Source organism: Lonchura striata, chromosome 3, assembly GCF_050655825.1.
Source record: "Lonchura striata isolate lonStrDom1 chromosome 3, ASM5065582v1, whole genome shotgun sequence".
In the NCBI taxonomy this organism is placed as follows: domain Eukaryota; kingdom Metazoa; phylum Chordata; class Aves; order Passeriformes; family Estrildidae; genus Lonchura; species Lonchura striata.
Window position 1 is genome coordinate 83,711,859 of NC_140705.1, and position 26,052 is coordinate 83,737,910.

General features: G+C 40.3%; 2 protein-coding genes across 24 annotated transcripts in view; one reads left to right on the forward strand and one right to left on the reverse strand.

Moving 5' to 3' along the window:
• The window catches only part of AKT3 (AKT serine/threonine kinase 3), a 146,170-nt gene extending 141,501 nt beyond the window's left edge, over nt 1-4,669 (forward strand). For all 10 annotated transcript variants that reach the window (XR_014953834.1, XM_085575547.1, XM_021550423.4 and 7 more), the window contains one exon: nt 1,016-4,669. Coding sequence is in view for 9 of the 10 variants with exons in the window: in XM_085575547.1 (XP_085431673.1) it covers nt 1,016-1,101 (86 nt within the window). In the remaining variant the exon portion in view is untranslated. The remainder of the gene's footprint in view (nt 1-1,015) is intronic.
• Nucleotides 4,670-7,402: 2,733 nt separating this feature from the next.
• SDCCAG8 (SHH signaling and ciliogenesis regulator SDCCAG8) overlaps nt 7,403-26,052 on the reverse strand; it is a 104,322-nt gene continuing 85,672 nt past the window's right edge. For 9 of the 14 annotated variants that reach the window (XM_085575535.1, XM_085575544.1, XM_085575543.1 and 6 more), the window contains 3 exons: nt 13,825-13,951; nt 11,748-11,829; nt 7,403-7,744 (listed from right to left, as the gene is read on the reverse strand). In XM_085575535.1, coding sequence (XP_085431661.1) covers nt 11,764-11,829; nt 13,825-13,951 — 193 coding nt within the window. In that variant the 3' untranslated portion in view covers nt 7,403-7,744; nt 11,748-11,763. Of the gene's footprint in view, nt 11,843-13,824; nt 13,952-26,052 lie in introns of all 14 variants that reach the window. The other 5 variants (XM_085575537.1, XM_085575542.1, XM_085575534.1 and 2 more) reach the window with 2 other exon arrangements.

Consider the following 26,052-nt stretch of genomic DNA (forward strand, 5'->3'; position numbering starts at 1 on the left):
GGTTCATCTGATTCCAATCCTTCTGCCTTGGGCAGGGGCATCTTCCACTAGACCATGTTGCTCACAGTCCATAATTTAAGTGATTTTAAGTCTTTCTGCTGTGAAAAAAAGAACCCTTTCTTCTCCTGTCTATCTTGATAAGAATTTGTTCGTCTTTGTAACGAACAAATTTTACTAATATTTGGATTAACTTGGGTTCTGTTGATTTGATATTAGATCAGGATTAACTCTAGTTTTTATGTGTAGAATATATGAAAATGCAAAAGACACAAAAATTCTGAAAGGCTGTATATCATTACATTGTTAGAATAACAGTCTCAGCAGGAGTCTTTAAGAATAAGCACTGTTAAAAAGCCATGTGAGGAATGCACTTCCAAATTCTCAGAGTCAGGTAACATCTGGTGCCTGCTTTCCATTGGCACTGGAGGAATTATATAAATAAAAATATTTATGAATTTGGCTTATTCCATATTTCTTCTGATCCCAGTAAATACTGTAAAAATAAATAGTTTACTAAAAATAATATAGCTAAGAATTGAAACACATAGAACCTGTGTGAATTGTTAATTTTGTAGCTGTTTTTCCTTTTAACTCCCTTTGAAATGGAGGAATATTTAAATATATCTACAGTAAGACTATAATTTCCTGAGCTCAGCTCAAGAAATTATGGAAACTGGCAGCCTCAATTGGCACTTGGCTTCTGTGCTACCAGAAGCTGGGTGTGCTGGCATGTTTGGATTAGCCTAGAAGGGGTAGTTGTGATTGAGGTTCTCAGGTGGTAGTCAGAATAAAATGAACCAAACAATCAACCTGAAATAAATTGTGACTTTTGGGCATGCTGTCCTTTCAGTATCATCCTTTCGTGTGAACATAAGCTTACATGCGTAACTGAAGTTTTACTTTAACTTGAGCCTTTAATCTCCGCATTGAACCGTGACAGATGTACTCCATATCAGGTGAATAATAAAATTTAATTGCAAATATACTGATGTTTTGAACTTCTTCCTTAACACAGATGACGAGGATGGTATGGACTGCATGGATAATGAGAGGCGGCCGCATTTCCCCCAGTTTTCCTACTCTGCAAGTGGACGAGAATAACTTTTTTGTTCTGCTGCTTCACTGTCATCTTAGGTTTATCAGTGAAAATGATTCCTGAACATCACCACCAGTACTAGATACTACTAAGATAGCAGGGGCACTTTCAGAGACCATTCCAAATTGAACAAGTTTCTTTCCCAGACCTACCTAAAATCTGTTCTGGTTTTGCATGACATATGAGATTCTCCTTACTCCGTTCTCCTGCTGTTGCTGCTGCCCACAGTCTCAGTATAATAGCAACATCAAGAAGTTACTAACAGTTTCTTTGAAGGTAAATGACTTGACTTCAGCATTGTACACTTTGTGAACAAGTAGTCATCTATTTTTCCTCACAGTGGAGGCTAAACAAAAGCTGCGTTGGTCCAGCTTATCTTCTTCCAGAAGATGAATCAAAAATTGTAATTAGTCTAAACAGACTAGGTGATAACATTTTCTTGCATCTGTTTGTGCTGGTTAGAATGAGGAAATGTAGAGGTGGTGATGTACATGTGCAAGGTTTCTGTTAGGCATATCATTACTTGAAGCAGGTCTCTCTCATTAACATCTGGCTGGAATTTGTTTGGGAAATGTTTGAGAGAAGGACTTAAATTGTTGATATATATAAATATATATATATATATATATATATTATTTTTTAATTACTGTTGGATACTACAGAAGAAGCAGAAGGGCTGGGCTCACCCAGCCTGCCACTTAGAACTTCCAGGTTCATGTGCAATCTTGGAGAATTGAACATTATACATGCAAGAAATGAAGGCATAAAAGCAGCAGTTGAAGTTGTTCAAGGGGTTTTATAATTTTCACCAGATAACATCTTTTTCATGCTTTTCTCTTTCATGATATGTATCACCTCTGATGGCTGAAGAATGTAGACAGGCATAATAGTATTGCTTTTCACCAAAATGTGTGCACCAAGGTAAACAGGTGTTTGCCTTACTGGTTTTTATTTTGAGTTTGTGAATTAGTTTCCTCTCCAGGTGTTTAATTCCCAATTTTTTTTTTTTTGTTATACTGCAGTAGTATTTATTTTTAGAGATAAGTTTTGTATATGTCATGTTTGCAAATGCTGCTACATCTTAGAACAGGCTTATAGCAGTTAATTTTGTAATATATGGAAGGACTGTACAAGCTGAAGGGAATAATGCACTTTTCTCCCATGTGGAAATTTTAACAAGGCTCTGAAATTGTACATACTGCTTAGAACCAGATTTTTGTGAATGAAATACTGTCTTTTAACAGTTTGGCAGTGGAGGTGGGGATTTCCAACCTCGTGCCAAAGGGTTAGAAGTGAACAGACAAAAAAGCTACATCTTATGCACCATTTAGGATAAACATAATGTAAGAGCCTGACAGCCCAAGAGAAAATGTCTGTTCTATATGAAGGAATTGCATTTGAACAACAAGATCACAGTGATTACAAGAAAAGCACTTTATTTTAACAATTAAAATAGTAAATTTCTGGGATCAGCCATTCTCAAGGAAGATTTGCCCTCAACCAAAAGAGTCCTGAAACCCAGGAGGTTATGTGTGACCATGGTACCTTATTGACTGAATTTCAAACATCACAACAAACACTCCACTGGTAGGGATACGTCTTTCCATTTCCGAAGATCTGTATCTAACAGAACATGTGCATAAACTTTAGCTTTGATCTTCAGCAATGATAATCTTAATAATAAACCCTTTGGTGCTAGGAGTTGGGGCGTGATATGGCACAGCGACAGAGCGTGTGCACCGTTGCAGGTGACATCGGGGAACCCCACTCTGTGGGATTATCATTGGAAGTATCTCTGCGTTCAGCTCTTGTTAGCTCCCACAAAGACTGTGATATTGCAGAGTATTCCTGGTTGTGTTGTGTGAGTGAGTCTGAGAGATGTTCCTACAGAGATGCCTTAGCCTCTTGATGTGGAAAGTTGAGTGCCCAAGCATGAAGCCCACTGCTGGCAGTGCATGTGCTGGGATGGTCAAGGGGTAGATGGGCATTTTAGCAAGGCAGCTAAAGATGCAGAGTAACTTAGACAATTTTTCATGTTTCATGTTTTATCTTTAATAATGGATGGATAATCAGATAGAAATATATCATGATGTATATTCTAACTGCATAGGATTTCATTATGTCACCGTGTAACACTAAAGACATGTAGATGTTGTCCCTGTGCAGAGAGAGAGGAGAGCAGCAAATGCATTGCAGGTCTGTCCTGGACTGGTGGTGAAGAGGTGTCTACACTGACACAGTGCGCGAGTGACTGAAATAACGAAGTACTTAACAGACGGGCATTAATTAGTTCTCTGCAAAGTTCTTGTACTCACAGACTGAAACTATGGTGATTCAAAATCTGTGTTACATGCCTGTGTTTTCTCCCCTATGTTTTTAGCTTGTAACAGCAATAAGTTTCTTGGCACAGGGCACCTCCAGCCAGTGGCCAACTGGCTGTGGCACTGGCCAGCAGCTCCTCATGGCAGCGATACCCTGTGCTTTGCTCTCCGTTGTGTAGCCAGGTAGTGTGCGGTTTGCAGGAGGGGCCTGGTACTGAACTGTTTGTAAACCTTTTAAGACATCACTTTGCATTGCATTGTCTGCCTTCTGCAACATCAGTAAACCAGTTTATGATGCAGAGTCAGCAGCCACCTTGTGCTGCCCAGGCCTAGGGGATTCTCTCTTACCAGTGTTAGATGACAGAGAAGTGGAAAAGCAGTGCTGAGAGAAACTTTCAAAGCTCTTCTTCTGCTGTCTGCGGTTGTGGTTGAATTTGGACAGGAGATGGTGACTGGTTGTCTTGGTGAGCCTTTTGAGCACAGTACATTTCAGACCTTGACTCCAGCTTGTACTGACTTCCATGACATACAGTATGCCCTCTTGTACTGCAGCCATCTCAGAGGAAATAAGTCAATTCTGTTTGGATTTTGGCAGTTTTGCACACAGCTTCGCTTTCCACACTAATCCATCTTCCAGTACATTCCTGTTGCTTAAAGAACATTTATTCCAGTATTGTTTTACCTTTTTTTCCATCTTATCTTGTGGCTTCTTAAAGCTGACTGTTCTTGCAGGGGCCATGTGCTTCTCCTAGAGTACAAAAGTAAGGTCTTTCCTTACTAATTGCAGGGTCTATATATTACACCTCAATGTACACACTTTGCTGCTACTGTTTGTACTGTCTACAGTAGAATTTCCTTATCTTGCTCCTGGTAGTGCATTACAGGCAAGCATGAAATGTAAAGTATTTATTTAAATAAAAACTTCTAAATGGGTAATTGAATTACCTCCCTGTAGCTTTAGAGTTTGTGACTTTTCTTGACCTTGCTAGTTCTTTCATTAGATCCATGCAAGATCTAGTCATATGGTTAAGGATATTAAGCAGACACGACTACGAACCCAAGAAACCGTATTACTGTCAGTCATACTTAAACTGTTTATTTCCTTAAGTATATGACCCACAAGGATGTGAAGTAACTACAAGACTGTTTTTCTACACTGTACATCCTTAGTATTTTTACACGTATATGATAGGGATGCACATTATTTTCCTTCGTACAGACAGCTTAAATAAAGCACTATGTCAATCTGCTACTTCTGTGTTTTTTAATGCTAGTTTGTTCTGGAGGATTGTAAATATATATATATATATATATATATATATATATATATATATATATATGTTCAAGCTTGCCACAGAGGTCGTATTTTTTTATATCTGCACATTACTACTAAATATGTTAGAGGATAAAATTCTTAAGTTGTCCTGTGTCAGAGAAAGAAAAATGGAAATGAGAAGGCTATATTGCAGATTACAAAAGATTTCTCAAGTTTTGGGTTAAATATTTACTTCATATTTTAAAGTAATTTTATATAGGTTAGATGTTTCAATCCTGAAATGCACAAAGAATTTACTTAATTTCTTCTTACAAGAAAATGTACATCATTATTTTTTTATCACTGTATATATAATGATCTGTGCATGTTTAGTTACAAGTTTTATTTGCTGTGAAGTCCTAGTGATAACTGTAACTCGCTGTGACATATTTCAGATACTGGGTGAACAGTTTCAGCTTGTAAATGATTAAGTTACAGTATTGTCAAAAAAAAAAAAAGTTTTTATGACTAAGCAAAATGTATCTGTGCTTTGGACTGAGGCTGTTTCCATACAGGTGGTTCCTGTTAACTCTCTGATATGCATGTCACTTATAAAAGTAAATTTGGGTTACACTTTTAAAGATATGCTCCTATGAGAACATCCACCATTTAAGTGATTTTCAGCTGATGAAATTCTTGGCCTCATATCCCACAGCTAGATGATGTTTGGGCAAGGAGAGGCAAGAAAGGGAAGGTGGGATTTGCAGGGCACTGCAGAATGGGACTCTTTGAAGCCCATGGGCTGGTCCAGAGCTGTTTGAGCTAGCCAGCCTGGAGGGCTGAGTGTCCCTAAAGCAGTGGGTCATCTGAGTTTTCTGACAGGTTTTCTGCTCTCTGACGTGAATGCTTCTCAGGAATAGAGGTACTTCATCCAGGTCTCAGGTTTTTTCCTTTATTTTTTCTTCCTTTTTTTCCTCCACCACCTTGTAATAGGAAAGAGCATCAGGGAGACAGCCATCCATTAGTTCAGTGGTGTCAGGATGTCAGTGACCAGGACAAAACTGCAGCAGTGACAGGACTGCCTGCTTAGGCTGCATCCCATGTTGTGGAATCACACTCTGTGTGCTGACCTGGATTTGACTATCAGGTCTGATACTTGTAAAATTTGTAAAACCAAGCATTCAGTGCTTAAGTAGAAGCAGAGGAATGTGGGGAGGGATATGAGACAAGTAGGCCTGGTGCTGTAATGACTTACTAATTGCTACAAAGTAGAGTAACTGCTGCAGGGGAAGTTACTCCTTGTGGACTACCAGCAAGACAATAGTTGCACCTATGCCTGGGATGAGTATGAAAAACCCACTTTGAGCTATATATATACTGGCAGCCCAGGACCCTTTGTTGAAATCAGACTCAAACATGCACGTGGGTGGCTGGCAGTGAGGCCCTGCATGTGGCCACCAGAAGCCACCTGATAGGTGAGGCAAGTGCAGAAAGGTGGAGGGTCCCAGTGTGCTCTAGGGTCTCAGTGAAGCCTAAGTGTCAGGAATAGGTGCCCAAGTTCCTTTGCACACATAGCCTATAGGCACTGTCTCCTATTTAAACACACATTTATGCTGTGGAATAATAGTAATAATAAAAAAAAAAGTTGAAGTTTGCATTTCCTAAATTTATAAATGTATAATTATAAATCTTAACTGTGTAGTAACCATCTATAAAGTAGTGACACTTAAAAAGCTGTCAGCCTGACTACTGTGAAAAATTCTGAATTTAACTAAAGAGGGCTTTCCTTCAACAGCCTTTCTTCTCTCTAAAGACCTGAGGCCTTTCTCAGCATGCTCAATGTCTGTGAAGCTGTTCAGGGAGGTGATCAGATGTGTTTGGCAGTTTTGTATGGCAGGAAATTGAAATAGGGAGGAAAAATCACTTTGATGTTAGGGCTGTACCACTAATAATTCTTAAAATACAAGGGAAGGAAGGATTGTGTTCCACACCCAATGTTAATTTATTGCATGTGTTGTTACTCTTATTTTTGTTATGTTTTCTGTGTTCATGCTGGCTGAAGTAGCTTTATTGCTGGGGAACTGTTCTTTGCGCTTTTTTCACCCCCTTTACCAACTACATTGAAAAAAATAGATGTAGAAACTTTTGTGTGTGTAGCACTTTAAATTACACTAGATAGCAAAATACTCAGATAAACTCTTTCTAAAACAGTTGGGTATTTGAAAAGTAACCTTAAAAAACATGAGCGCACAGTTAACCAGAAAAAAGCCCTCCACCTGTACCCTCCTAATGTTCTGAGTTCAGTAATTTGAAGCCAAGTTCACCTGGTGCCCTGAATATGTGCTGGTGGAAAAGTCCAGTTTCACCACTTCAGTGTGGAGCCCATCACCTCTTGTAATGGTTCCTCTGTAATAATCAAGGGCTCCTTTCTCTTAAAGGCCTTGTTCAGTGAATGTTTTAAAGGGGAACCTGAACCATGGAAATTCCTCCACATTAGGTGGAATATTTCTCAATCTTCTCTTATGCTTTTCTGATTAGTAAGTAGTTGTTGGGGCTCTCACTTTTTATATGAAAGTGACAAATGTCCTGTTGAATAAAGTTCCCAGGTATATTCTGGTACTGAGTTTGTAAAAAGGAGGGCAGTGTACATGTGCAGCAATTGCAAACAGCCCCCTTCTCCCTCCTCCCCCTGCACATGCTTTCCCTTGAATTCAGGACAGAACAAGGAACTTAGAGAACCTATTAGGTTTATTGATATTTCAGTCTGTAAATAATATAGACATGTATGTTCAATTATGAAAATAGATAAAAACATTTTATAAACATTGTACAAATTGTTGACATCCACACCACGTGATAGTTGTTAAAACTAGCTTGCAAGCCTGTCTTTTCAGAAAAATCTCAGCTGTTGTCCTAGAAAGTTTGGTAGGCTGGTAAGGCTTCAAAATATTTGTGATTCTGTAGTGAAAACCAAATAGAAACCAGCTGAAATTAGGTAGCAGGTGTGCCTGTTTTCTGCAGAGGTGTCTTTGGGTGAGCCTCAGACAAGTTTCAGCCAGGTGCAGAGCAGACCTGAAAGATAAAAGGAAGAGATGGGTAGTCTGTATGGCAGTGCCTGTGTTTCTCATTTGTGTCACGTCAGCCTGTGTCACGTCAGCCTGCAGACAAGTTCTCAGAAGAAAAATAAAAACTGGTTAAGACTGCAGTAAGGCAGAGTAAACAAGTACAGTTTCAAAGCCTGCACTGTCTGTGGGCTTGATGTCCTCAACTCTTTCTAACCTCAGAAGTCTTACAGGTAGCAAGAACAAGAGACATCTGATTGCTGAAAAACAGGATCTCCATGAGCTTTTGACATGGCTCCTGTTTAGCAGTAAATAAGTGAGCTCTTGTTTTGGGGCACGTCTAAAATCCTGCCCCTTGCCCCTTCCAGGAAGAAGGTGGCAGGGTTTTGCCAGAGGGTGTTTACTGTGCAGTGTTCAGCATGTGTCTGGGGTGGGCAGCTGTAGCAAAACAGGAAACTGTTGCCTTGGTGCTAGTATGAAACCTCTGGTGAGAAGGCTAATTCGCAGTTTTGAAGCTCTTGCATAGCTGTTGTTTGTGCTTCCTCGGTAGCACTTAAGGACTGAATTGAGCAAGATATCAAACTATTGAAGCTGGGGGAGCTACCTTGAATTAAGCCCCTGCAGTACTAAAAATTGAATTTAAGAGATGTACATGACCTCAGAAAGAAAAATAAACTTTCTACTTTGGCTGGTTTTGCATTAGAAGACTGAAGGGGTTTTTTTTTCCTCCCCTTAGTTGGTTAGGCTGAATTAAAGAAAATTCATGAAGCTGCAGTTCATTAAAGAATGAAAAAGAGTAACATGGTGGTTTTTTCCCCCAAAATACATGCACCAACATCAACTGCTACAGTTGTGTTTGCGACCAGTGCAAGGAACTATGGCAATGGAAAGCCTTGGGGCTTAAATTCCTTGTCAGTGCCTAGGTAGTGACAACCAGAAGAAACACTGCACTCTGTGGTGCAGTGACCCTCAGCATCAGAGTATGGGCAGAACCCAAAAACTCAACTCCTGAAGAAGTTGAACTCCTGGAAATTTCTGTTGTGGGTGTCCTTCCACACCACAATTACCTAGTCCTAATGCTTTGTGAGATGCAGAACCTCAGCTTGATTGATGAAGTGGGCCAAATCTCCTGACTCCAGCCTGGCCTGAACCTCTTCACAAAGCAGCAACAATCCTGTCAGAATCTCTGTACCACACTGTCCCAGGGCCCAAGTATTAAAGCTGTCATTTAAGGTGTGCTGTTTTCTAACGAAAGGGGTACAGCTGTCATTGTCACATTCACGTAATTGGTAAACGAGTTGCTTACTGGACAGTCAGGGTATAGGGGCCTTTCCAGTCTTAGTTTCTCCTCCTCCCAAGAATATTTTGGTTTTCAGTGCACAGAATGCTGCAGCACACAGTGCCCAGGTTCCTCTGGGCACTCCCTTCTTGCCTCAGTGGCATCTGCTTTAACAGGCTGGAAGGGTTTGTGGGAGTGAAACTGCAGATGCCCGACTGGTTTATTTTATTGCTGCCAGCTATACTGGGAGGAGGGAAGAGCAACTGACTCCCTGTTTGATTAGAAAGCACTCAGGTGGCTTCAGTGCCTTAATCCTCCATTGCATGGCTGTAAAACCCAAGGTGGAACTCTCAGGAGGGCCAGGCTCAACTCCTTAGCTGGTGCCCAGCTTTGTCCAGTAGCCAGACACTGTATGGGATGTACAGGACTCCCACAGCTGCAGATGCACAATCACTGAGGAGCTCAATACTTGAAGCCTCATGTCAGGGCAGTCAGACATCAAACCAGAGGTTTATCTTTATCCCTTCCTGTCATGGTTTAACTCACATCACTTCTGATTAAACTCCATCCAAGCAGAAGTGAAGATTTTCATCTGCTTAAAGAAAACCCACAACATCCACCAACCCCATCTGTGGACTGTCACTGGCTGTTACAAACACCTGGCAGAGGCACCATCTTTGTGCAGTAAGACTGCACTAAGATAAAAGCTCTCTCCTAGTAACAAAAGCAATCTTCAGGTCTCCTGAGGTTGAGGGCCATGTAAGGATCTCTTTAATCACTTTTGACAGCAGAGATGGATGACCTACCTGTTTGCTGGAAATAAGGCTCCTCCTTCTGTAATGCATAATAAAAATTAAAAAGCAAACAGGGCACTTGGGACACACTGCTGCATTAACCACTGGGACCTCACAGGAAATTCCTGCTGACACAAGAAAGGAAAGCAAACCCCTGCCCTAGAAGAGCTGTAATTCTGACAGTGCTGAGTGACTGAGGCGAGGACGGGAGCGCAGGCACGGGTGAGTGTACTTTAACTTCATTTTAGCAGAAGGGTGATCAGCTCACAGACACACTGGCTGTGACAAAGACACAGTGAGTGTACTTTAACTTCGTTTTAGCAGAAGGGTGATCAGCTCACAGACACACTGGCTGTGACAAAGACGTCTGTAAGGAGGGAAGAGAGAGCTTGAGAGGCTCAGCCATACGGAAAGCACAGGGAGAGCGTGGGTTCCTGGCCAGAGGGAGTCTGGCTTGCAGGAGGAGATCTTTGTGGGGAAGTCAGAGCAGTAGCACAGGGTGACAGCCCTCGATGGAAGTAATCCTCAAGGTCCAAATCCTGCCCGTCTGTGCTCTCACTGGCTCAGCTGGCCAGCAACCCCTTCTGGCAGCTGGGGTCTGTGAGGGGATTATCCACCAGAACGAATACTTATTTCTGTCACACTGATGGACACCAAGACAGATCCTGCAAGAGAGGCATCCCAGCTCTCACAAATACACTCATGCCTGGTGGGGGGTGCTGAGGTTTCCAGCAATCTCTGTCTAGATGTTTGTTTGCTTTCTGTGCGCATTTATTTAGTATTCTGTATTTCATACCTATGTAGGAGGGCAATTAAATATCTTTTATACTCCTGCCTTAGGGTGAGTTCCAATGTGTAAGAAACTTTCAAAGGTAAAAATTCCAAACCTGAGTGTTCCAAAAACTTTCAAATTGAGAGGTGTAAATGCCATAATTAAAATTTGATTACCTTTACCAGGTCCTGAGTATGCTCATGTAGCCTGTAAAGGAATGCAGCATTCAGCAGGACCAGGTACTTCTTTTATGATTTCTTTTCCTTCACTTTAAAAACCTGAATTTTCCTTACAGTGTCAAATGACTTTTCCAAGAAAAACAGGCTCTGAACACATGAGAATGTAGCTGAATTTAAAGACAGGTTTTTTATTTTCCTTTCTGCTGTCTTTTCCCCCGTACAACAAACACGTAACACTAGAAATAAAAACTACAGTGGAAGTAACATGACTTTTGAAAACAAATCCTATCAAGGCTTAGGACTTGTTAGGGATTGTTGGCTAGGTCAGCTAGATTCAAGTAAATGATGCAATTTTAAATTCTTTAAAAGTTCAATAACTCTTACAAGGCAGTAGGAACAGCTATAGCTGTGTTGCACTACTGTAACTCAGACAGCACTGCTCCCAATACAAATATCTACATAATATTCTTTCAATGTGACACGAACTGTTACGATTTATTACAAAACCAATTGCCAATTGCAGCCTTTCTGAAGAGATAGGGATGATTCAAGCTTCCCCAGATAGAAAATACCGGAAGCAACAAAATGAAGCATTTTAAATCAAAAGGCAAACATCTAGGGACTATCCAGACAGAAAGTACCTGGGTTAAATCTGAGATCTTCCAGAAGTTTCTACCTAGCTAAGAGGTGTATATCCACCTTTCCCTTCAACTTAGATATTTAAGATTTTTTTTTTTATTATTCTATTAGGTAAACTTGCCTTTACTATTGAGGGCTTGTCCTTAAATTTTTAGAGTGCTTAAAGAGAAAAAATCAAAGCACAAAAAGCTTCAACAGTTTCAAACCCAAAAATGTTTCAAACACTTCCTTCTTCCTTTTGTCTTTTAAGTGTTTGCCAGATTCAACTCACATCTGCAAATAGTTTTAGTTGTGCTCTCCTTTCCTCTCCTCCCCATTCTATATATAGGATATAGAAAAAAAATACCTACTTATGCTCATTTCTCTTTATCCATCCAGGTTTTTACTTGATTCCATCTGTGTCCTGTTTGAGATCTGCATCCCATTTTTTCCCTGAAATATGCAACTGCAGTTACTAGAGGCTTATGTTCCAAGATACAATAGCACATTTAAGTTAGCGTATTTTACATAATCTTTAAAAGATTAGGTAATGGTTGATTGCTTCCACCTCCTTGCCCTCCCTCCCAAAAGAACCTTAATAAACTTGGTTAATTATAAAAGGACAACTACTGGACAATATAGTAAAATGTGGAATATGAGGTCACTTTAACCTTTGATGAACATTAACTATGCAGTTGTTTGGTTTCAGTATTTCCATACTAACTACAGGTATCCTTCTGCAAAGAGCTTCAATTTATGGTGAACTGTTCTTCAGTTTCCTTAAAACAATTGTCTGATATTCCAAGCAGCTCTTTTGGGCTGAATTCCAGTTCCCAGAGAACCACCATTGCTTTAAATATCTGCACATAGATTTTTAGGGCTCATTCTGTAATAAGTTTTTCTATCATTCCTCTTTTCTGAGTGTTCTCAACTTAAAAAGTATCCTATGGAGCACATTGAGCTTCTGCCAGTCAAGTCTTGATAGAAATGTAATATTTGAATGATGTTTTTCCTCTTTTGTATGATTTTTGTACTTCTGCCCAACTCCATGAAAACACAATCACTTCCAGATAAAACAGATTATCAGTAACAAAATCCCTGTGGGCCATGTAAAGGCTGTTCACATTACCAAGAGTGCTTTTCTTAAAGCAGAAATTTTAATTTATTTAAACTACCTCCTTAACCTCTCTTATAGAGAGAACACTCATGTTGCCCTAAAATTTGCCAGTAGTTACTACAATGCTGATAACCTTACACACCAAGTTTGTCTACTAGAACAGGAAGTCCTGTAAAACCAAACACATGGACATGATTAGGGTGTCAATAAAGTATGGATTTTATTCTCCTAAGTTAAACATTTACTGACTTCTACAGATAAAAAGCCTACAAAAATAGTATGATTTAAGTACTTTAAAGTTCTAAGCCAATTCATGTTCTGTTTACTGCTAGGTGTGCTACTAGACCAGATTTCCTATACTGAGTGTCCTTTGTTACCATGTTAAGCAAACTCCAGCTATCCTGGGCAAACTAATGAGTTTGAAAGTTAGAAACCATTGTAATTTGATTTGTGACTGAGTAAATACACTAATTCAACACTGAGTTTGATTATCTGATAGTTTTACTTTAAACCTCATTCTGTGCTTGTTAGTTCTCTTCCTTTTTCTGAAAGAAGGAAAAAGAAAAAACCCAGCCCCGCAGTCTTCTCCCTTATTTCCAAAGCACATACTGGCCAAAGAACAGTGGCCAAGACAAAAAAAGCCAGAACAGCCTATAGGAAGCTACAGTTTCCTAGGGACCACTGGAAGCAACAATCAGAACTGCTGGAGAATCAGTGCTGTGATTAGTGCCCAGGCAAGATTGATTGTACATTCACCATCTCACATTGGGTGCATGAATCACAGAATATCTTGAATTGAAAGAGACCCACTGGGACCATCAAAGCTCAACTAGTGTCTCTGCATAGGACAATCCCAAGAGTCTCACCATGAGTTGTCATTGAACAACAAAAAAAAATAAGTAACTTTTAAAAATAAAGAGAAAAACATAATGAAGTGATAGAAGGACTTCAGTCTGACAAATGGCAGCAAAACCTCTAAGCAGTTATCAATATCAAGTTACCATTTAAACATAAATGATGTTAAAGAACAGATTTCCCTTTTCGCTGAAAAAAATATTCAGATAAGAAAGCTAAAAACTGTACCTTAAAATAACTTCTGTGTTTTATTGTCACTTTAAAACACTTTTTTCATTTAGTTTATATTTAAGTTAGAGTCAAGTTCAGCTACCTTTCCAACTGCGTGAATTTTTATTTTAATTTTTATAAGGTAATGCTGTATTTAAAAGAACAACAGCAACAAAATCCAGCAGCTGAAATCAGACTGCTGGCAGATTTCTCTGCTAAAGCAGCAGAATATTCCCCTCAGACTTTCTTTTCTTTTGGCACAGTACCTGTGTTCGCAGAAACTGCACCTCTTCTGTAAGCAGGTGCTTCTCTTTGAAGAGCTGATTCTGTTTGTTGAGCAACTCCACTAACTGCTGAGCAGTGGCCTGGCAGTGCTTGTCAAGCTGCTGTAACCTGGAAAAGAAATAGATAAAAGGGTTGCAGAGCATCTGAAATTGGAGTTCATGGAAGAGGCTTTGGTGTTTGCAGTGGTGGTGACAGTGCCCAGAGTTCAGGCTGAGACTAAAGTATTACTCCTAGGATGGGCATTAAATGTATTTTCACACTTTAAATTAACACTTTTAAAGGTTTGCACTTTTAATTTAGAAACTTTACGAGGACATGACAACAAATCTGCTTTGCTGTGACATCAGTAAATACTGCAGGAGTGCATCCCAACACCTGTAGCTAAGCAAGTGGCACACTCTGTAGCTGCTTCAGTAACTCTCTTCTTGAAACACACACAGTAGCCCAGATTATAAAACCAAATACCCAACTCCCTGACAAACTGGACCTGAAGTGACAAAAACTTCTGTTTTATGTCCACTGCTCTTTGCAAGCTGGTCAATGTCCAAAACTCATTACAGAACATGGCATTTATTTCAAGTAAAGCTTAGTGTTAATTAAGCATAGATCCTTTAACAGTCTAACAGGGATTCCTAGGGAAAGATGTAAAGAGACCATCATTCCAAGGCCCTCCTCATCAGGGGCTGCAAAACAGAGGGAAAAAGCTGGCAGATCTCAGAAGAAACATGCAGAGGCCTTCAGCTTACACTGGAAGAGCAAGTGCCTGAACTGGGACAACAGTGCTGTAAGACAGGTCAACTGCATACTTATTTCTTTAATCACAAAAGCAGGTATCACTTGTTATTTCTCCAGTGACCATTTGTTACTTCTGATATCCAGGTAGAAGTAATTTCCAACTAATGTGAATTTTACATCAGAATAATATTTTTTAGTAGATAATCACAGGTAGCCCATGCAAATTTCAAAAATATTGCTGGACACAAACCCTAATGTGCTCTATTGTGAAGCTCCATGTCCTTTCAAATAAATTGTTGTAGAAGGAAAAGTCTTCAATTATGGAAATAATCAATTACACTTTTCTGCTTGTAACTTCTCCACCCAATGTTACATTTAGACTGTCTCCTTGAGCAGAGGGAGAAAGATGACACAGGCACTGAGCTGGGTTTGACTGGCAGGCCACAACTTTATCATCTGTATCGCCAGTGCTTGATTACAGGTTTAATGACATACTGATCTACAACTCTGGGCTACAATGGATGAAAAGGGTGCAGTACTAGTCAGTGCAGATCTGGATCTGTGAATTTCCAAATTCTGTCTGCCAGTCTGCTCTCCCAAAACTGCTGCCAAGCTGGCCCTTGGTTGACACACTGGGACTCCCAGCCGGCTCTGCTGCCTTTAGCTCCTGAGGACAGGCTCCGGGCCCTCTCACAGTATCTGCTATTACGTGTGACATGTGCAGCACAGCCACACATTCCCATATGCATTGTATCTGGCCTGCCTGCTGATCTTGTAAATGATTCAAGATGAGAAATGAACAGCTCCACCCACATTCACTGTACTTCCCATATGTTACAACTGCACATCGATGCCTGCCATCATTTTTACAACTGGGTGACAGAACCTTCTGCACACTTTGCTAATATGAGTGAGGGAGGTTGCACGGTCGCCACGTTCACTTTGGCAACACCACCTACCAGACAAATATACTGTGTCCTGTGTATCTGAGTGACCACTGTGTCTCTCCTATCTAAATGAGATAATTTTTCCACCAAAGTGGCAAGATTCATCTAGCTGGGATGGCATACAGCTGCTCCCCCTTGGCCTGGCCATGTTGGAGTACAGGGACTGACTCCATGCTCTGTCACGTTACTTCAAGGCACGAGGTGAAAACACAACTCTTGAACCATATTACCATGTTTGGACTACCCACAGGACAACCTGGCACTAAGGAGAAAGCTCCCAGTCAGTAGTGATAACAATATCCTTCAAATAATTTCCCATTAACCACTTCAAACCAAAATCCCTATTTCTATATGAAGGTAAGAAAGAGACAGTTCCATAAGATGAGTGGCTCCACAGAAAGAGAACACAACTGAGGCATCACAAGATGCAGTGAAAGCTTAAAGGTAAACGTTTTGCTCTGATCCTCTGTACTTGGAACTCATACTCAGCTTCATGTTAGAATGGCTCTAACCTACCATGCTTTTTTGTGCAATTACAACATGCAGAAGACCTCACATGGCAGTGAAATTTGGATCTGAGACTAGGCTATACCTCAGGCTGTCCAGAAATTAAGTGAAAAGTGATAGATAAGGTTTTTGTTACCTTTTGACAGCTATGGCTAGACAATCACTGCAATACCCTGCAGAAATTAGGTGAAACATCAAGCACAAAGCACAGCTTTGGCACCAAGGTTAATTTCACCTGCAGAATAAACTTACATTGTATCCAACACCACAAGGCTATACTAGTACCCACTATTTAACAATTCCCCTTATGTGTGGCCTACAGATAAAAACAAAAACTGCTTTCTTTTCTATAACAGCACATAGCTAAAGTGAGGGCACTCACGGGACTCAGGCTGCAAGCTCCCTACCCTGGGAGGCTCAGACCCATTAATCCACAGGCAATCCACAATGAAGGTAAAAGCTGACATAACCTGTCAGCCCTCCTCTGGGTTTTAATGTTGATTTGAAGGAAATTAATATGCAAGGATCTGTGGGCAGTACCCTACAGTGGGTATCAGTCAGTCCTTGACCGAGTAGAGGCTTTAAAAGGTTATATACTCTTTCAGCATAGTCCAGTTACTGATGTAAAACATTTTCACTTTACTCCACGGAGCTGGATTTGCTGAAATGGCGTGACTGGATTGCAGCAACCTGCAGCAGCTAAATCACCAAATCCAATAATCATACTGCATTTACTGGCACACATCTTAATTAGGTTTTAATACAAGTAATCTGATAACTACTTCAGGCCAGCCAGAGTGGAGCTGTCAGTGCTGAAAGGGCTGCCTTTCCACTGCCCCTGCTGAAGCCCCCATCTGCCAGTTGCCATGGTAACACAGGCCAGCCCATCACCAGCAGTGGCATCCCATGGCAAGGGCTGGGACATCAGCCACCCAGGGGCCCATCAGCACCAGGGCAATGTCTCTGTGCATCAGGGGGTGCTGGGCCTGCCTCCTGCTGCCCCTCAAAGTGACTAAAACCCAGCACAACCAGCATATGCCACTGTGCAGCAAACTGCCTTTAAAATGCATTTGTCCTGTCAGGGCAAGAGGGTCAAGCTACGTATTTCTAAGGTTGCTCCTGCATTGCTCATTTGCCTGATGATCAGGGGTGGTTCCTGGTTCTGAGTGGGAAAACCAAAGGCCATGCTAGAGACCTCTGCTATGTTGCAGAGATACAGCTGAAGGGCAACCACTATGGTGATCACACTTAGTCCCTGTCACAGATAGATCAGGCACTACCTGAGGTCATCTCCTGCTGAATGCAAGTCAGTGATCAGGCTTGCTTTGCCTCTATGATGATCTTGGTGCCAGACTTGCTGCCATCAAAGACTTAAGGCTGGTGCTCACAGTGAGCTTGTTTCTGCAGCCACAACTGGCCCAGCTGCTGTCACTTCCCACCCCTCTCATAGGCATGGTAGGACAGGTCTCCTCTGCTTTCTTTCCACCTCAACTCTGCTACATTTCTGTCTTCCCTTTTCATCGCAGAAGTGATGTTTTCATTAAGGTAGAAAAATTTATGTTCACTACCTCATTGTATCTTTAATCAACTCTGTGAACAACTAGGATGTTGAGACCAAAAATAAAATTATTACTCATGTGAGAAACTTGCATCTTCACTAATAAATTCACACAGTAAATTTTAAGGTAAAAAAAATTAGTCTATGAATTTAGAAAGGCAGATAAATAGTAAATTACACCCTGATGTTTCACTAGTGTCCTAAATTATTGTTTATTTAAGATCTTGACCCATAGATCAGTGCCTTGAAACAACCTTAAGTGATAAGCATCTCAGAGAAGCCTTCACATGCTCCCAAAATTTAAACAGCAATATCTATACACACAACCTGTCCTTTAACTGAACTGTATTCTCCCACCTGGCTTCGAAATCAAAAGACTATGATGCACCTTTTTAATGCTAATAAAAAATTTTAAAAAGCATAAGAGGAAAAACACACAGATTAAAAAATCACCCTGTAACAGTGAGTAGGAACTAAAGGTAGTGAATAAGTCTCCTCCTTTCTGTCACACTGGAAGACCTGACTTCTAACAGGACACAGGGAGACAGTTCAGGGCATATTAAAAAAGTTTCCATGGAATTTCTCACCTTCTGGAACCCTTATTAGACTTCTGTTGCCATAAAAAGGACAAGACTCCTTTGCTCAGGCAGAGCAGATCTACACCACTTCTAGCTTAGTAAGATAAGCACTTGCCCATGCTACAGGCAGAACAAACTCATCCAACTGATGTTAACAGATGGTAACTAGAAGTTAATATCCCTTGCACAGTTTGGAATTGGACACCTAAGAAGCAAATGCCTACATTTCACCATGAACCCCTTGACCCAGGTTGCTTTATATCACTCAGTCTTCTTTTTTTTTAAAATTTTTATATCTATTGGGTAACATTTAAATTCCCTTTTACTAAAGACACTTAATTTTTCCACATAGTTTTAAAGTATCTATAGTATATAATTTCTAATAAGATAACAATGTTTTCATGCCACAACATGCCACTTGCAAATAGGGTTTAATTAAAAGTTTACATAGGAGCTTCCCCTTTGTTTCAGATGTCACCACTATCTATTAGAGTATGTCCTCACTTCTACAGCTGGCTCACCAGGTTAAACAAATAGATCATGTAGGAAACCTGAGCCTGGATCTATTCCTGGGCTTCTAATAGCTCATGTCTAACATGCTGAAGAGAACATTATCAGTCTGTTCTTCAGTAGGGGGTGTAGCAGCTGGGCTTCACTGCTGTAATGACCACTTTTGGCCCTACTGGGTTTTGACAGGAAAGAAGCAATGAAAGAGAGTGTACAGCAGGGTGGAAAAGGTATGGGTGAAAGCTTCACTAATGTCTATTTGTGTCCAAATCCCCTGGCTGAAGATGAGGCTTTTCCTCCTTTAAAGGAATACAAAATAGTAAACCCATTGATAGGAATATGAACTCTGGATCAGGTTTGCTCTAGAGAAGAAATAGTTCAGGTTACTATTTTATGCTTTTAGTTGACAAGTATGGAGTAAAACAATTCTCTAGATCATCCAGGCTAGTAATTTAGAATGCTGTAAAATACCATAGGGAAAAAAAAAAAGGCAGGGCTCAAAGCAGACAATATTACAGAAATATACTGAATTGTATAGTCAGACCCTACATTTTTTTCTTTTTTTTAAAGATGTTCACCTCTCTGATTTTGTTACGTGCCAGACAGAACAGATTTACAGATTTTGCACAATTTCTCAGTCATAATGGTAGGAGACACATATCCCACTAAGGTTTCAAAAGTGGTCTCCTCATATTAATAAGATACGTATTTGTATTACTGAAATAATTTTCCTGTACTTGTGTCACTAGTTACAAACTGTGGCTAGTTTACTTTTTTTTATAAACATGTGCTCAATTTCCCCTACTGCTTACTCCAGTTCCTCTTGTTTTGTTTATTACCAGACAAACCTGAACCTGTACAAACTGCTAGCTGGTGTCCACATAAAGCAATCACTGTATTCAAGCTGGAGACACAGAGAATTTTTAATGCCTAGTCTGAACTCTTTCCTTCACAAATACTTTGCCTTTAAAAAGAAATTCCCAGCATGAACCTCATCAGAAGCGACATGTAACAGACAGTACATGTGGTGTCTGGGCAGGCAGCAGAGAATTGAAAAACAAGTCTTCGCTTTTTCTATCCCATGGCATGTGCAGAATGTACATGTGGCCCAAGCTGACATCAGGCATTTGAAGCAAAAAACCTGCTAAAAGCATCAGCTTCTGTTAATTCACTTTGTCAGATATTGTCTTAATTAAAAAAAAAAAAACAACCAAAACAAACCAACCAACCCTACCGCTAGAAAGGGCAGTGCAGCTGAGCTACAACTGCTTCAGTTGTTCTGACAGTTGCAATTGCAGGCAAACAGAACAGCTTTGGGTTTCACCCTGCTGTCCTCTCTGAGCCCAGATCCTGGCTGCAGCCAGCAAGGGCTGCAGGCACTGAAGTACAGAGCAGAAAGCTTATCTCTCTAGCTATCAGCACCTGTGTTTGCAAGGTAAAATGTTTCTCACTAGTGACCTTGGAGATGAGAGGCCAATAGTGCTGGGTACAGTCCTTCTCATTTAGTTATCTGCAAGGGAGTCTTTCCAAGTTTAAGGATTACATATCACAGTCCTTCAAAACTGTTCTGCAGCACAACCCCAATACTGCAGTAGTGCATAGTGTGACTACTATGCAAATAAACTCTAAAAATATCAAAATGTTAAATATCTATGGAGGTGTCACTTGGTAGTTTTGTAAGGGTAATCCCCATTACCCTTATTTTCCATTCTAGAGGTGCCCCTCCTTCCAGTTAATTTCAAACAAATGATTTTGCCTTAAGCTCTGGCAGGCAACACATATTTGCTTATTTGTACAAAGTTTAAATTTATGCTTGTGACACAAAAAAGGAGGAATATGACTTATATTGGTGACACACAATTTTGTCTATGCAGCACATTCAGATAGTCCTTATATACAAGGGCTCATTGCTCTCCATCCACACTGAGCAGATTGCTTCCATTTGAAAGTTTAGCCCAAGCTCAGCCCACTGCCCTTCTATTGCAGCTCTAATTTCCCAACTTACTCTAGGAAACAAAAGGGAAAAGAGGGGCACATACAGAGTAGGGATCTAAGGAATGGCTGGGAAGGAGGTCAAGGTGGGCAGAGGAGCCTAGGATGTGCGTGAGAGGTAAGAAAGATCTGTGCTCAAGATATGTGTGGATACAGCCAAGGGACCTGAGTGGGGTTCAGCCTCTGTTTGCACTGGCTGGCCAAGCAAACATGCTCCCACCTCACAAGGAGCTGCAGCTGGCACACAACACAGCACTGCAGAGCAAGGCTGTATCACCAGGGGCCAGACTCCATCTCCCCACGTTCCCCAGTACACCCATAAACCAGTTCTGCCCAGACTGAAGGGAGTCACAGCATCAAAGAAACACCATGGTGGGTGTAACATGGAAGACTAAAGATAGGGAAAATGGTAAGGTAATTGGAAAAGGCTGACAGAAAAGCAGTTTCATCCTGAGAAACCACAAGGTTTTTTTAGAAAAATGAGAAGAGATGGAGAATCTGAGCAGTATTGTCAGCCCACCTTCATGAAGCTCAGCTCTTATGAACAGAGAGTCCACTGGATGTTTTCGTTTGGACTATATTTTAAAACTGCATGTGAAGTTAGTGAAACCTGCAATTGCTTAGCAACACTGAAGGGAAGCATTTCACAGAAAATACATCTTAAAAATGCATTAGTACATTATAGACAGTATTACACTTTCTACAAGAGAATGGCTATTTTGTAATTTATATGTGCATTAGTCCAACTGTGCTTTAATTTACTGCAAGGTGAACTTATTCATTGCTATGAAAGAAGGGAATTTATTGATGTTTTAGAGGCAAATATCAGTACAATTATCTTCAGGACAACCATTAACCCCTGCACAATAAAGAGTATGACTGCAACCAGGCAATTTGGAGATCAACACACCCACATCACAGCTGATGCAAAGGGTCAATTATGCCTTTCTGGTGAGAGCAACTTAGCTTGTGAATGAGAATAGCAGCTCTAGAGTCCCTGCAATAGCAGCACAGGGCTGTCAGCAATACCACACAAACAAGCACAAAAGTGGCTCCAGCCAGGCTCTCCCATGTCACAGTTCAGCACATCAGTCAGTGGTCACTGGACCCTGCACAGACATCCCAGCTTGGTAAGACCACCAGCACCCTCCAGCAGAAGGATTCCTCCTGTCCACAACTGTGCACATGCATGCAGACTCTTCTGATGCCACCACATTTTAATTATAGTGAAAAATTCTAGCAAAACTATCAGCTTTTTCTTTGCTACAAGTTGAAATAAATGTTAATAGCTTTCTTGACACATGTTCAATGTAACTATACAAGAAGAATACTTTTCCCCTTAGATTATACCAAAAGGTCTTGTTAGTTTTGTTAGGTAAATTATGCTTTTCTCATACTACTTTCCCATGTTCTCATCTTTCAGTGGTAAACAGTGGTAACTTTTATGAAACAAGCATTTAAACAAGCAAGCTTAGAAGTCTTGATATGCTTTTCGAAACGGAACATTCTCACTTACATAAATGAAAATTAACAGCCTTAAATCACTAGTAGTAAATGAAGAAAACAAAGCTGTGGCTCTTTGTTCAAAAGTAAACCATGGGGTTTGTTCTTTTAAGCAGGCATAGAGAAGACAAACACATGCAATTTGAGAACAAGAGATCCACCTGCTACCACTCAAGTACTGACTCTGTAGACTCGGCAACCTACAATACTGTTCCTGCAGCACAAACACATCATTACTTAAAATTTCTTATACGGGAAGCCCGGAGAAAATGCACATTTCCCTGTTGGTGAACTCACACATGAACATGGGGTGGAAAGCAGTCGGGGCTTCTGAAAGGCAGCGAAAGCTCAGCAGGTGCCTCAAGAGAGCCCGAGGTCCCTGCTGGGACCCACTGGTGGACTCTGCTCCTCCTCAGCAGCCATCGCAAGAGCCTTCCAGGGAGATGATGGTGGTCTTGGAACCACTCCTGGTGGACAACTGTCCACCTCACACCTGGCTCAGCCTTGGCTGAGGCGAGGTAATGAACAGGCCGGCAAAATGAACCCAAGCCTCCCTCCCGAGGGAGGCTACTTTTGATCAGTGTTGAGCAACATATGCAGGCTTGAGCAGGGGGGCACACAGACAGTTCAGGAAAAAGCATGTGCTGCTGTAACTAAACTGCAGATTAAGCTGAGTACTGCTGTTTCCTAAGCTCCAGATAAGGAGCCTTCTGGAGAGCATGAAAAAAATTAAAGCGAAAAAAGAACGGTAATTGTAATTTTACTTTTAAATGATTGTGAATCTAGGCTGCACTAGAGCAGAGTTTGTCCCAGTTTAAGACTGTATTTTTCAGCAAAGATTCTCATAGGGAAGTTAATGTTTTGTTTCTAATGTCTCTGAAACCATAACATTACCTGCTCAGCAAGTATTTACCAACAAATGAATGCCTGGTTGCCCCTCATGCTATTTCCTTACATAAAATCATGATATTGGGATCATAACATACTTAAAATCTCTTCAAATAAAATAATTCTAATTATTGAACTTCTGTACTGCAGCATCAGGATTTAATTTCCTTAGAAACAAATGTTATCAAGGAGAAAAAACTGCATTTACAGGTCTACTAAGAGAAAAAACTGCATTTACAGGTCTACAGGTCTATTGAAGCATACAGAGAAATTTAGAATTCTATTCTGTGAAAGTAGAGAAATGACTAAAATTTATTTCTGTTACAGGTCTGGATACAATAGCTTTCATCCTAATCCAGAGTAACTCCTATGAGCTCTAATGTGAACTACAGACTCCTGTAATGCACACAAAACCCCATGAAAAGGTCCAATCCTGTGTTGCTAAAAACTAAAGGAGTTCTGCCTTTAATAGAAGCAGGCCCCTTGTTTGCATAAAGAGAACCTTGTCAAACAGAATACAAATGCCAAGCTGGTACATTATAGCCACAAGCACAATAGCCCCACTCTTTCTAACTAAGCAAATCCTAGAGAGAGCAGTTTTCCCCCAAAATCTTGGCAACAAATACAAATTCAGCGAACTGATGTCTCAAAGTGTTCACGAAGAACACGGGAAATTTGCAGAGGGGCACGAGCTTTTCATTTCAAAGAGAAAGGAACTATATGTTTTCATTATAAAAAATGGGAGTGTGAAAAAATCCTAAGCACACAATAGCTCTTGTTCAAGTATAAAGTTCAGAATTACATCTCCCAAGTTTCCTGTACGCTAAAAGAAGAGCACATAATAATGATCTAAAAATCCTTCACAAAAAACCAACAAGCAAGGATGAAGCAGTACTCGCCTGGGGGCCAATTGCCTCTCCAGCAGTGGTAAGGCTGTTACTAGGCTTGCAGTACCATTTGTTCCATTACACAATCTCCTGAAGCCTTTTACAGAGAGCTAAAACAACTGCCTGTACCAACACGACACATGGCTTTCCATCCCGACTCTGCTAATCCAGACGCTCCAACCATCTTTCTTTAAGATGCCATATGGTTGGCAGAAGCCTGTAGATCTAGCAGCACATCTGCTTGTATGTTACTTCTCCCCTCCAACTCCCCCCTCCACACCACAAAAGCGAGAGCAAATAATTATTTTACATGTAACCAATTAAACTGCATTTAAAGAGGAGAGGGATTATTTAGCTCTAGATATTTTAAAAATATAGATTGTCACAGAAGATCATTTGTCTCTCAGTAATGTGAGAAATACAGTGAAACAAAACAAAGAAATGAAAGGCACATGGGCAAAATGATCCCTGCATTTGAATTATTTAAATGACTGCCATTCAGACCTTATGCCCGAAGATTTATTCCCCACATTAGTGTGCCACTGAAGAAGGGATTGAATTTGATCTCTGCTTTTGTCAGAGGTGAATCCGACAAGCAGACTAGGAAACTATAATACACCAAACCATGCTTTGTTAAGCAAGCACAGTGAGTCTGTATGCTAATGACTCTGCAGGAATACACTGACACACTGATTTTTTTGGTGTGATGAGCAAAGATTATTCACACCATAAAAATCCTGGTTGCACTGGCATGCAGGCATCCAGGTTATCTCTTTAGAATCCAGACACCATGGAAGACAGGCTGCAAAAATAATTTTGTTTGTGATGAGTTATTATTTGCCCATTTATGACATAATGGACTAAAACAGAAAAGAAAATATACACTTTGGAGCCTGGAATTAAAAAAAAAAAATAGAAGCTAGAAATTATAAATAAATGTTCCTGTAAAACTCCCACTGACCACTCTGTGATCTTAGTTAACAAAGGGCAGGCAGAGATAGAAATATTTAAGGACAGACGGCATGATTTTGTAGTTCTGTCTGCTGACAATTTGCAGCACCTTTTGTTCAGAAAGACTATTTCCTCGAACTTTCTGCACCACTGAAATAAGACATCAAAGAGATAAAAGATAACATTTCTACCTCAAATGCTGCTCACATGTATTGTTCATGTAGTTATCTGTGAAGCACTGTGGAGCACAGGAACATGCAGCACATGTATCTGTTCTAGCAAGAACATCTTCTTTTCCAGAAGAGCAGAAACTAAACATGTATTTGCTCCCAACAGTCTCCCTGCACCAAGTTTCCATTGCAATGTGCACAGAACGTTCCTTTGCCTTCACAAAAAGTTTTCCCTACAATATGGGATTGCTTGTGTTCAACTACACAGTGAACAAATAGTTTTTCCCCTCAGCTATTTAGGAGTTAGAGTTCCTACACAAATGATGGCCTCCTATCCTCAGAGAGAGAGTAAACCAATGTTGAAGATTTGGTTGAAACCAGCATTTTTGAGGACAATACTAGGTTTCCAAGATGTTTGTTTAAGGCTAGTGCTTTTCTTTCCCCTAGTACTCTCTCTCTCAAGGCTATTTAAAATTTCATCAACATTGCTTTGAACAGTTTTATACAAAACCAAAATCAAAAAGACACTCTCTCCTCCAATAATTACATTTTTTATCTCTTTTCTTAAGAAGTTCAAAACACACTTGTATTTCAAAATTTAAAATGTGGCAATTTATTCAATGATGTAGCAATTTAGCTCAATTTAAATTTGATAGGGCTTGATTTTCCAGTTATAATAAAGAACTATATAAAGGGTATTTACAGTAACAAGAAATATTTATAACTACAAATTAGGATTTCAGTTAGTTCTATGCACAATACTCAAAACTTACATACTATGAAATGACACCAAAATAATAAATATATATATATATATCATAAAATCAACAAAACCCCTCCCCAGCCTCTTGAGTTAATATCTTCAGACCTTCTATGTTTCACACATATTTCTCACCATTAACCAATTTTCAATTCAGGTATTAATGCCCAGGCTTGGCCCACTTGCCCCAGTCCTAGAGAACTGTGGGAGATGGGAGAGAAAATTA